The 12,225-nt window shown below is 43.3% G+C and overlaps 1 protein-coding gene across 3 annotated transcripts in view; it reads right to left on the bottom strand.

The window, feature by feature from the left end:
• Positions 1-12,225, bottom strand: part of LOC106608977 (myocardin-related transcription factor A) — a 72,420-nt gene that overhangs the window by 55,572 nt on the left and 4,623 nt on the right. For all 3 annotated transcript variants that reach the window (XM_014207289.2, XM_014207279.2, XM_045723859.1), the window contains exon 3: positions 3,645-3,830. In XM_014207289.2, coding sequence (XP_014062764.2) covers positions 3,645-3,768 — 124 coding nt within the window. In that variant the 5' untranslated portion in view covers positions 3,769-3,830. The remainder of the gene's footprint in view (positions 1-3,644; positions 3,831-12,225) is intronic.

Genomic DNA, 12,225 nt, shown 5'->3' with positions numbered 1-12,225 from the left:
GTAACTGCAGTGAACTCTGTTCCACAAATTAGGGGCAAAAAAACTAAATGAAGATATTCCCAGATCTGTGGAGACTGGAGGGATCTCTAGTGTTATCCATTCATGAGAACGGGTTTGGTAACTTATGATTCTTAAGTTCATTAATGAAGTTACATATGAAGGGAGTTTCTGTAAGATTGATTGTAAATACATAGAGAAAGCAGCTCTCTTCTTAAAGACAGAGGTACATCCCACATTTTTATACAGACTACAATGATCAGTCCTAAAATTGTCCCGTGATAAAACGTATTGCTGAATGGTAGACTGCGTCCAAGGGTTTCAAAACAGAGGTTGCATGTAAACAATATCACCAAAATTCAATACAGGGAGAAGTGTTGTTTGAGCAATCTTTCACCTATGTTCAATACTGAGGCATGATTTATTTCGATATAAAAAAACTATCTTGGATCTTAGCTTCTTAGTCAGATTTTCTATATGCATTACGAAGGATAACTTGTTTTCAATCCAGACACCAAAGGTACTTATGTTGAGAAACAAGCTCAATTTGGGCTCAATTTATAGCGCAAATATGCAGGTCCTCAGGGTCAACATTTCGTGAGCTAGAGAACTGCATGAGCTTGGTTTTACACGTGGAATGAGAGATTGCATAACTCTACTTGGAAGAGAGAGAGCACCAACCTCATAGCTGCCGTGCACAGTGCATCAAGATTGTCATAGACTAGATAGGAGGGTGCATCCCATAGAGTAAATAGGGTTTCATTGATGTGGTGGGTCAAAGCTGCCGTTCAGAGAGAAATAAGATGGTATACTAGATCGATGTAATGGACTGATAGCCTTGCTAACATTCCTCCGTCTCTCTTCCACTATGTTGTCAAATAAGAGACTGGGAAGGTCCTGCTACAACATGTCTGCAACTAGCAGCCAGCCAGCATGCCCTGTATGAAGATTTATTAGCCCAGGTAGGGATTGCTTAAAACGGGGAGTGGTGCCCTAGGGCTGGGGGGGGTCAACTCTAAACCTCAAACTTCTAGCATTGTAATTCACTTTGCAGGGAGGGTCTATCCATCCTGGCCTTCACTGAGACTCCCATCTGGTTCTTAACCTGTCTGGGCGAGGTGGGACCTAGTCAACAGCCAGTGGAATCGCGTGGCGCGAAATACAAATACCTAAAAAATGCTATAACTTCAATTTCTCAAACATATAACTATTTTACACCATTTTAAAGACAAGACTCTCGTTAATCTAACCACATTGTCCGATTTCAAAAAGGCTTTACAGCGAAAGCAAAACATTAGATTGTCAGGAGAGTACCCTGCCAAAAATAATCACACAGCCATTTTCAAAGCAAGCATATAATGTCACAAAAAACAAAACCACAGCTAAATGCAGCACTAACCTTTGATGATCTTCATCAGATGACACTCCTAGGACATTATGTTATACAATACATGCATGTTTTGTTCAATCAAGTTCATATTTATATCAAAAACCAGCTTTTTACATTAGCATGTGATGTTCAGAACTAGCATACCCACCGCAAACTTCCGGTGAATTTACTAAATTACTCATGATTAACGTTCACAAAATACATAACAATTACTTTAAGAATTATAGATACAGAACTCCTTTATGCAATCGCGGTGTCAGATTTTAAAATAGCTTTTCGGTGAAAGCACATTTTGCAATATTCTGAGTAGATAGCTAGGCCATCACAGGCTAGATAATTTGACACCCACCAAGTTTGGGGCTCACCAAACTCAGAATTACTATTAGAAAAATTGGATTACCTTTGCTGTTCTTCGTCAGAATGCACTCCCAGGACTTCAACAACAAATGTTGTTTTGATTCCAAATAATCCATAGTTATATTCAAATAGCTCCGTTTTGTTTGTGCGTTCAGGTCACTATCCGAAGGGTGACGCGCGAGCGCATTTCGTGACAAAAAATGTCAAAATATTCCATTACCGTACTTCGAAGCATGTCAAACGCTGTTTAAAATCAATTTATGCTATTTTTCTCGTAAAATAGTGATAATATTCTAACTGGGCGACGTTGTATTCATTCAAAGACTGAAAGAAAAAAATGGAGAATTCTCATGAACACGCATCTCCAGTGTCACTGTCCCCAGGCTGACCACTCACAAATTCTCCTGCTGTTCTTCGCCCAGAGACAGCAGACACTTTCTGGCGCCTTCTGAGAGCCAATGGAAGCCTTAGAAAATGTCACGTTACAGCAGAGATGCTGTATTTTCAATAGAGATGCAACAGAAGGACAACAAATTGTCAGACAGGGCACTTCCTGTATGGAATCTTCTCAGGTTTTGGCCTGCCATATGAGTTCTGTTATACTCACAGACACCATTCAAACAGTTTTAGAAACTTTAGAGTGTTTTCTATCCAAATCGACTAATTATATGCATATTCTCGTTTCTGGGCAAGAGTAGTAACCAGTTTAAATCGGGTACGTTTTTTATCCGGCCGTGCAAATACTGCCCCCTAGCCCCAACAGGTTAAGCAAATCTTGTTAAGCAAACTTATTGTAACTTAGACCATTTCACTCCCCTTAAAATTAGCTGTCTCAATGAGATACAATCTAGGGACCTAGTCACAATAACAGCAATAGCAGATAACGAATCAATACAGCAACTCCATCATCATGAACACTACCAGTCTCAGTATCAGCAATGATCCTTTACTCCCTACTGCCCTATGACATCATTCATACCCTCCATCTCCTTCATCCTCATCTGACCAGCTAATCTCCATCTCTCTAAACCCTCTCCTGTGGAGATGTAAGCTGTCCACTGGTACATGGCTGGGAGAGCTGTACAGAAACACCTCATACTGAACTTCTGCTTTTCATGAAAACACAGTTTTTTCCCCACCTCAACACTTACAGGTAACTGCCAAAACAAAGTAAAAACACTTGAGTAAATGAGGGTTACAACATATACTGAAAGCAGGTGCATCCATACAGGTGTGGTTCAGGAATTAAGCAATTAACATCCCATCATGCTTAGGGTCATGTAGAAAAATGCCCAGTTGCCCATTATTATGGCTACCATGGCTAGAAGAGATCTCAGTGACTTTGAAAGAGGGGTCTCAAAAAGGTACATAGGGGGTTTAAAGGGTGTGTGTCTCAGTCACCAAATCTCAACCCGATTGAACACTTATGGGAGAATCTGGAGTGGCGCCTGACATCATTTTCCACCAGCACAAAACACCAATTTATGTAATTTCTCATGGATGAATGGTGTCGCATCCCTCCAATAGAGTTCCAGACACTTGTAGAATCTATTCCAAGGCGCATTAAAGCTGTTATGGAGGCTAGTGATGGCACAAAGCCCTATTAAGATTACCTGTATGTAATCTGTTCCTTTTACATATGCAAATGTACTGGTGTGTTTACATTGAAAAGTGAGATTTTCTTTCCCCCACCTCTAAATGGAAATGTAATTAATGGAAATTTAAACAGAAGGCAGTGCATTGCATAGGGTGTAACACATAGGAGAGTGAACTAAGGAAAATTATGGAATCAGTTCTGAATTTATTTGATGGTATGCTTGATACGGTATGTCTGAAAGTTGATGAAAGAAGAGAATTGTATAGGGGAATAGGGAACGTTTTCCCTGGGACACCAACTCACCATTCTTCCTGTCCCGCACAGGCATGTCGTTGGAGGCGGGCTGCAGAGTCATCTCCTGAAGCTCATTAGTCACTGCTTCGCTCCACGGGCTAGGTGCGGAGCCGGGTGCTACAGCAACAACCATGATGCCGGTATTTGGCTCCGTCCCATCCTGTGGCTCCAGTGTTGCCAGGATGACAGAGAGACCTAAAAAATGGAGGTTGGTTAGGTTTGAAAATGGTCCTACGCAGAAAAGATCATTTCAACGAGGTGGGGAACTCTGGTCCAAGAAACTGCAGGGTATCCAGGCTTTTGTTCCACCCCGTCACTAAAACACTTGATTTAGCTTATCAGCTTTTTTTTCCACCTTTATTTAACCAGTTAGGCCAGTTGAGAACCAATTCTCATTTACAACTGCGACCTGGCCAAGATAAAGGAAAGCAGTGCGACAAAAAAACAACAGTTACACGTGGAAAAAACAAACGTACAGTCAATAACAGAATAGAAAAAGTCTATATACAGTGTGTGCAATTGGCGTGAGGTGGCAAGGAAATAAATTGGCAATAGTAGCGAAGTAATTACAACTTAGCAAATTAACACTGGAGTGATAGATGTGCAGATCATGATGTGCAAGTAAAAATACTGGTGTGCAAAAGAGCAAAAAAGTAAATAAAAACAATATGGGGATGAGGTAGGTAGATTGGATGGGCTATTTACAGAAGGGCTGTGTACAGCTGCAGCGATCGGTAAGCTGTTCAGATAGCTGATGCTTAAAGTTAGTGAGGGAGATATAAGTCTCCAACTTCAGTGATTTTTGCAATTTGTTCCAATCATTGGCAGCAGAGAACTGGAAGGAAAGGTGGCCAAAGGAGGTGTTGGCTTTGGGGATGACCAGTGAAATATACCTGCTGGAGTGCGTGCTACGGGTGGGTGTTGTTATGGTGACCAGTGAGCTGAGATACAGCGGAGCTTTACCTAGCAAACACTTGTAGATGACCTGGAGCCAGTGGGTCTGGCAACGAATATGTAGCAAGGGCCAGCCAACGAAAGCATACAGGTCACAGTGGTGGGTGGTATATGGGGCTTTGGTGACAAAATGGATGGCACTGTGATAGCAAATTGGATGCAGTCTGAGGAGAGTGTTGGAGGCTATTTTGTAAATGACGTCGCTGAAGTCGAGGATCGGTAGGATAGTCAGTCTTACGAGGGTATGTTTGGCAGGCAGCATGAGTGAAGGAGGCTTTGTTCAGAAATAGGAAGCTGATTCTAGATTTAATTTTGGATTGGAGATGTTTAATATGAGTCTGGAAGGAGAGTTTACAGTTTAGCCAGACACCTAGGTATTTGTAGTTGTCCACATTTTCTAAGTCAGAGCCGTCCAGAGTAGTGATGCTTGTCGAGCGGGCGGGTGCGAGCAGCGATCGGTTGAAAAGCATGCATTTCGTTTTACTAGCATTTAAGAGCAGTTGGAGGCCACAGAAGGAGTGTTGTATGGTGTTGAAGCTTGTCTGGAGGTTTGTTAACACAGTGTCCAAAGAAGTGCCAAATGTATACAGAATGGTGTCATCTGCGTAGAGGTGGATCAGGGAATCACCCGCAGCAAGAGCGACATCATTGATATATACAGAGAAAAGAGTTGGCCCGAGTATTGAACCCTGTGGTACCCCCATAGAGACTGCCAGAGGTCCGGACAACAGGCCCTCCGATTTGACACACTGAACTCTGTCTGAGATGTAGTTGGTGAACCAGGCGAGGCAGTCATTTGAGAAACCAAGGCTGTTGAGTCTGCCGATAAGGATACGGTGATTGACAGAGTCGAAAGCCTTGGCCAGGTTGATGAAGACAGCTGCACAGTATTGTCTTTTATCGATGGTGGTTATGATATCGTTTAGCTTGATATTGGATTTACATTTAGACCACTTAGTTTTATGAGGTGTGTATTTGACCTGGGGTAGGAATAAAATCTGTGGCTGTCCAAGACCAATTTTGCCCACCCTCCCCATCATGACCAGATCTGTAAAGACTATGGCGGAGGGTTAGGGTGGATAGATGTAGTCTACTCTCCTATCTGTTGCTCAGGGCTGAGAGGTAGTAACCAGAACACTTGTGCAATTATGGAACTCTCAGACACAGAAAGAACACCCAACTTAAGAATGCATGGCTGCAGGCTAAGGATTATAAAGTCAACCATCATGAGGAATTAGCATCTTGCGTTTCTATTGACCTCTGACACTTGTTGAAGTTATGGTTGACTTCAGCGCAGTCTTTACCATATAGGGTCGTCCCCCTATTGCAGTGGTTCCCAAAAATGTTATAGTCCCGTACCCCTTCAAACATTCAACCTCCAGCTGCTTACCCCCTCCAGCACCAGGGACAGCGCACTCTCATACATACACACACACACATACACATTAAGCATAAGAATGAGTGTGAGTTTGTCACAACCCGGTTTGTGGGAAGTTACAATGAGCTCTTATAGGACCAGGGCACAAATAATAATAATAATTTTGTTCTTTATTTAACCATCTTACATATATTATTTGTTCATTGAAAATTGTGAATACCTCACCACAGATTAATGAGAAGGGTGTGCTTGAAAGGAGGCACATAACTCTGCAATGTTGGGTTGTATTGGAGTCTCATTCTTAATCCTTATCCACACACAGTCTGTGCCTGTATTTAGTTTTCATGCTAGTGAGGGCTAAGAATCCACTCTCACATAGGTACGTGGTTGCAAAGAACATCAGTGTCTTAACAGCGAGATTTGCAAAGGCAGGATCCAGAAATCTGGCAATGGCTTCTGATTAAATAACATTTTCACAGAACCGCTTGTTGCAATTTCGATGAGGCTCTCTTGTTCAGATATCGGTAAGTGGACTGGAGGCAGGGCATGAAAGGGTTAACGAATCCAGTTGCTTGGGTCATCTGTTTTAGGAAAGTACCTGCGTAATTGCGCACCCAACACACTCAGGTGCTTCGCTATATCACATTTGACATTGTCCGTAAGCTGGAGTTCATTTGCACACAAAAAAAATCATACAATGATGTAAAGACCTGTGTGTTGTCCTTGTTAATGCAGACAGAGAAGAGCTCCAACTTCTTAATCATAGCCTCAATTTTGTTCCGCACATTGAATATAGTTGCGGAGAGTCCCGGTAATCCTAGATTCAGATCATTCAGGCGAGAAAAAACATCACCCAGATAGGCCAGTCGTGTGAGAAACTCGTCATCATGCAAGCAGTCAGACAAGTGAAAATGGTCAGTAAAAAAAACTTTAAACTCTTCTCTCAATAAAAAAAATAAATGTGTCAATACTTTGCCCCTTGATAACCAGATCACTTCTGTATGTTGTAAAAGCGTTACATGGTCGCTGCCCATATCATTGCATAATGCAGAAAATACACGAGAGTTCAGGGGCCTTGCTTTAACAAAGTTAGCCATTATCACTGTAGTGTCCAAAACGTCTTTCAAGCTGTCAGGCATTCCCTTGGCAGCAAAAGCCTCTCGGTGGATGCTGCAGTGTACCCAAGTGGTGTCGGGAGCAACTGCTTGCATGCGCTGTCATGGCTTTTGCGCCATCAGTACAGATACCAACACATCTTGACCACTAAAGTCCATTTGATGTCACAAAGCTGTCCAGTACTTTAAAAATATACTCTCCTGTTGTCCTGGTTTCCAGAAGAGGATGTCTTCCTTAATTGACCCCCCATAAGCGTAACAGACATGTGCCAGGCCCGCCACGTCTGTTGACTCATCCAGCTGTAATGCATAGAATTCACTGGCATGTATGCGAAGCAGTAATTGTTTCAAAACATCTCCTGCCATGTCACTGATGCATTGTGAAACAGTGTGGTAGATGAAGAAATTGTCTGTATAGATTTTGGGCATTTTCCCCCAGCATTGTCCCAGCCATATCTGCGGCAGCAGGAAGAATTAAGTCCTGCACATTAGTATGTGGCTTGCCTGTCCTAGCCACTCGGTAGCTCACCATGTAAGACGCTTCTAGCCCCTTCTTATTAATGGTATCCGTTGCTTATATACATGTCTTACTACTTGAAAGCCGTCTTAATTCTCGCTCAAAAATATCCGTGGCTTATTTTTCAAATTGGCATGTTTTGTTTCTAAATATCTGCGCAAGAGTGAAGGTTTCATCGAGTTGCGAGATAGTACTTTTGCACATATAAACACACTGTGGTTGAGGAAAGGCACTACTCCCAATGTAAGTGAACCACAAATCAATGTAGTTCTCATCATATTTGCGCCTCTTCGATGGTCCAACGTCCCTGTCTGTTGTTCGGTGCTTTCCTGGGTAAGGGGGAAGTAGCTCTTTGGCTGCATCAGATTCACAACTGTCAGTGTCCATACTAGCTGGGCTAACAACAAATGTAGAATTACTGATGCTAGCATTGGGATGTGCTTATGGAAGCAGATCAACTTGTGTCGTCGACAGGTGCAGGTGTAGTAATGCTGGTAAAAATCTTACCCAAATGTATAGCCCCGAACAAAAATATAAATGGGCTGTTAGAAAATGTCAAGGTGAATCACATTTTTATTTGGCGTATCCCCGACGGCATTGCGTGTAGTTTGGGAATACCTGCCCTTTAGGGTCGTTGGACCTCAAAAAGCACAAGAGAGGATTTACACCCCCCCATCTCAAATTTTGCCAAAATAGTTGTAGTTAGAAACAGATAAGATTAGGATTCCTTAAATTAAACATTTTGTTCAATTATTTAATCTGAGAAATGAAGAATTTATGGTGCCAAAATTGGCCATTTGAATTTATAGGATTCATATAATATTAAATATAGTACAGAACATCTGATTTGGACTATAATTCTTCCTAAGAATAAGACATAAGGAATCCAGTAAAATTATCAAAAGCCACCCTCAATCCCACCCCAACAACCAGTATACAGTATCAGTTCTCTATGTCTGACTAGTAGGATGGATCTGCGGCATGGCATATTGCTTCTTCATTCTGTGATGTGACGGCCTACCCCGGCCAAACCCTAACCCGGACGACGGTGGGCCAATTGCACGCCGCCCTATGGAACTCCCAAATACGTCCGGTTGTGATACAGGCTGGAATCGAACCAGGGTCTGTAGTGACACCTCTTGCGCTGAGATGCAGTGCCTTAGACCGCTGCGCAACTCGGGAGCCCCGCGTGGATCAAAACCTTTCCTTCTCAACTTTGGATTAAAATAAATAAATACATTTTAAAAAATTAAAAAATTGCTTTTGCTCATGACAAAATAAATTGAGTGGTCATCCTCACAATTCAAGCCAGTCCTCCATTAAAGCAATGCAGTTAGTCATGGGTTGCTGAAATGACATGGAATGACTAAAGCAGCGGCGCAATAAATATTTGTTTCTTAATTTTCCTGTGGAAAAGTGCTTTCAAGATCAGAATGACATGTTACAAAATCAGACCCCCCTTACCTCTGCTGAAGAAAATCTGAGCAGAAACACTGACCTCTGAATGGTTTACATAAAGACAGAATGATAACACTACAGGGTCGATTCTGTTTGTTTTCATGAGAGTGTGTTTTCTACCCCTGGACTGCAGCAAGGAATGCCACTAGAACAAAGCAGGCCTAGCCTGTCAATGAGGTTGTGTTGTCTGAGGATCTCTTTCTCCCTCTCCCTCCCTCATTCTCGCTCACACACACTTACTCATTTTCACTCTCAATATCTCCATCTCTGTGTTAACCTCAGGTTATTGCTGATATGTTTTTTTTGGGGGGGGGGGGGTTGTCTTGCTCTACCAAGGCTCAACCTACTAATCTGTCTCAGTCTCCCTCAATGCCCCTCTCCCCATGTCTGTCTGGGTGTGGCAGCATACAGCACTCTGGAAAGATCGTGCCGACAGACATTGCAGCTCTGCTTCTAGCAGAACGTTTTACATACTGTTTTACTCATTTCATATCTACAGTTGAAGTCATAAGTTTATATACACTTAGGTTGGAGTCAATAAAACTTGTTTTTCAACCACTCCACAAATCTCGAGTTAACAAACTATAGTTTTGGCAAGTCGATTAGGACATCTACCTTGTACATGACACAAGTAATTTCCCCAACAATTGTTTACAGCCAGATTATTTCACTGTATCACAATTCCAGTGGGTCAGAAGTTTACATACACTACGTTGACTGTGCCTTTAAACAGCTTAGACAATTCCAGAAAAGGATGTCATGGCTTTAGAAGCTTCTGATCAATTGGAGGTGTACCTGTGGATGTACACTGCTCAAAAAAATAAAGGGAACACTTAAACCACACAATGTAACTCCAAGTCAATCACACTTCTGTGAAATCAAACTGTCCACTTAGGAAGCAACACTGATTGACAATAAATTTCACATGTTGTTGTGCAAATGGAATAGACAACAGGTGGAAATTATAGGCAATTAGCAAGACACCCCCAATAAAGGAGTGGTTCTGCAGGTGGTAACCACAGACCACTTCTCAGTTCCTATGCTTCCTGGCTGATGTTTTGGTCACTTTTGAATGCTGGCGGTGCTTTCACTCTAGTGGTAGCATGAGACGGCGTCTACAACCCACACAAGTGGCTCAGGTAGTGCAGCTCATCCAGGATGGCACATCAATGCGAGCTGTGGCAAGAAGGTTTGCTGTGTCTGTCAGCGTAGTGTCCAGAGCATGGAGGCACTACCAGGAGACAGGCCAGTACATCAGGAGACGTGGAGGAGGCCGTAGGAGGGCAACAACCCAGCAGCAGGACCGCTACCTCCGCCTTTGTGCAAGGAGGAGCAGGAGAAGCACTGCTAGAGCCCTGCAAAATGACCTCCAGCAGGCCACAAATGTGCATGTGTCTGCTCAAATGGTCAGAAACAGACTCCATGAGGGTGGTATGAGGGACCAACGTCCACAGGTGGGGGTTGTGCTTACAGCCCAACACCGTGCAGGACGTTTGGCATTTGCCAGAGAACACCAAGATTGGCAAATTCGCCACTGGCGCCCTGTGCTCTTCACAGATGAAAGCAGGTTCACACTGAGCATGTGACAGACGTGACAGAGTCTGGAGACGCCGTGGAGAACGTTCTGCTGCCTGCAACATCCTCCAGCATGACCGGTTTGGCGGTGGGTCAGTCATGGTGTGGGGTGGCATTTCTTTGGGGGGCCGCACAGCCCTCCATGTGCTCGCCAGAGGTAGCCTGACTGCCATTAGGTACCGAGATGAGATCCTCAGACCCCTTGTGAGACCATATGCTGGTGCGGTTGGCCCTGGGTTCCTCCTAATGCAAGACAATGCTAGACCTCATGTGGCTGGAGTGTGTCAGCAGTTCCTGCAAGAGGAAGGCATTGATGCCCGTTCCCCAGACCTGAATCCAATTGAGCACATCTGGGACATCATGTCTCGTTCCATCCACCAACGCCACGTTGCACCACAGACTGTCCAGGAGTTGGCGGATGCTTTAGTCCAGGTCTGGGAGGAGATCCCTCAGGAGACCATCCGCCACCTCATCAGGAGCATGCCCAGGCGTTGTAGGGAGGTCATACAGGCACGTGGAGGCCACACACACTACTGAGCCTCATTTTGACTTGTTTTAAGGACATTACATCAATGTTGGATCAGCCTGTAGTGTGGTTTTCCACTTTAATTTTGAGTGTGACTCCAAATCCAGACCTCCATGGGTTGATAAATTGGATTTCCATTGATTATTTTTGTGTGATTTTGTTGTCAGCACATTCAACTATGTAAAGAAAAAAGTATTTAATAAGATTATTTCTTTCATTCAGATCTAGGATGTGTTGTTTAAGTGTTCCCTTTATTTTTTTGAGCAGTATATTTCAAGGCCCACCTTCAAACTCAGTGCCTCTTTGCTTGACATCATGGGAAAATCTAAAGAAATCAGCCAAGACCTCAGGAAAAAAATTGTAGACCTCCACAAGTCTGGTTCATCCTTGGGCGCAATTTCCAAACGCCTGAAGGTACCACGATCATCTGTATAAACAATAGTACGCAAGTATAAACACCATGGGACCACGCAGCCGTCATACCGCTCAGGAAGGAGACGCGTTCTGTCTCCTAGAGATGAACGTACTTTGGTGTGAAAAGTACAAATCAATCCCAGAACAACAGCAAAGGACTTGTGAACATGCTGGAGGAAACAGGTACAAAAGTATCTATAGCCACAGTAAAACAAGTCCTATATCAAGATAACCTGAAAAGCCGCTCAGCAAGGAAGAAGCCACTGCTCCAAAACCACCATAAAAAAAAGACAGACTACGGTTTGTAACTGCACATGGGGACAAAGATCGTACTTTTTGGAGAAATGTCCTCTGGTCTGATGAACCAAAAATAGAACTGTTTGCCCATAATAACCATCATTATGTTTGGAGGAAAAAGGGGGATGCTTGCGAGCCAAAGAACAGCATCCCAACCGTGAAGCTTGGGGGTGCTCTGCTGCAGGAGGGACTGGTGCACTTCACAAAATAGATGGCATCATCAAGGAGGAAAATTACGTGGACATTTTGAAGCAACATCTCAAGACATCAGTCAGGAAGTTAAAGCTTGGTCACAAATGGGTCTTCCAAATGGACAATGACACCAAGCATACTTCCAAAGTTGTGGCAAAATGGCT

Source organism: Salmo salar, chromosome ssa01, assembly GCF_905237065.1.
Source record: "Salmo salar chromosome ssa01, Ssal_v3.1, whole genome shotgun sequence".
In the NCBI taxonomy this organism is placed as follows: Eukaryota; Metazoa; Chordata; class Actinopteri; order Salmoniformes; family Salmonidae; genus Salmo; species Salmo salar.
Note: the sequence above shows the minus strand (reverse complement) of the source record. Positions and strands in the feature narration are given on the sequence as shown.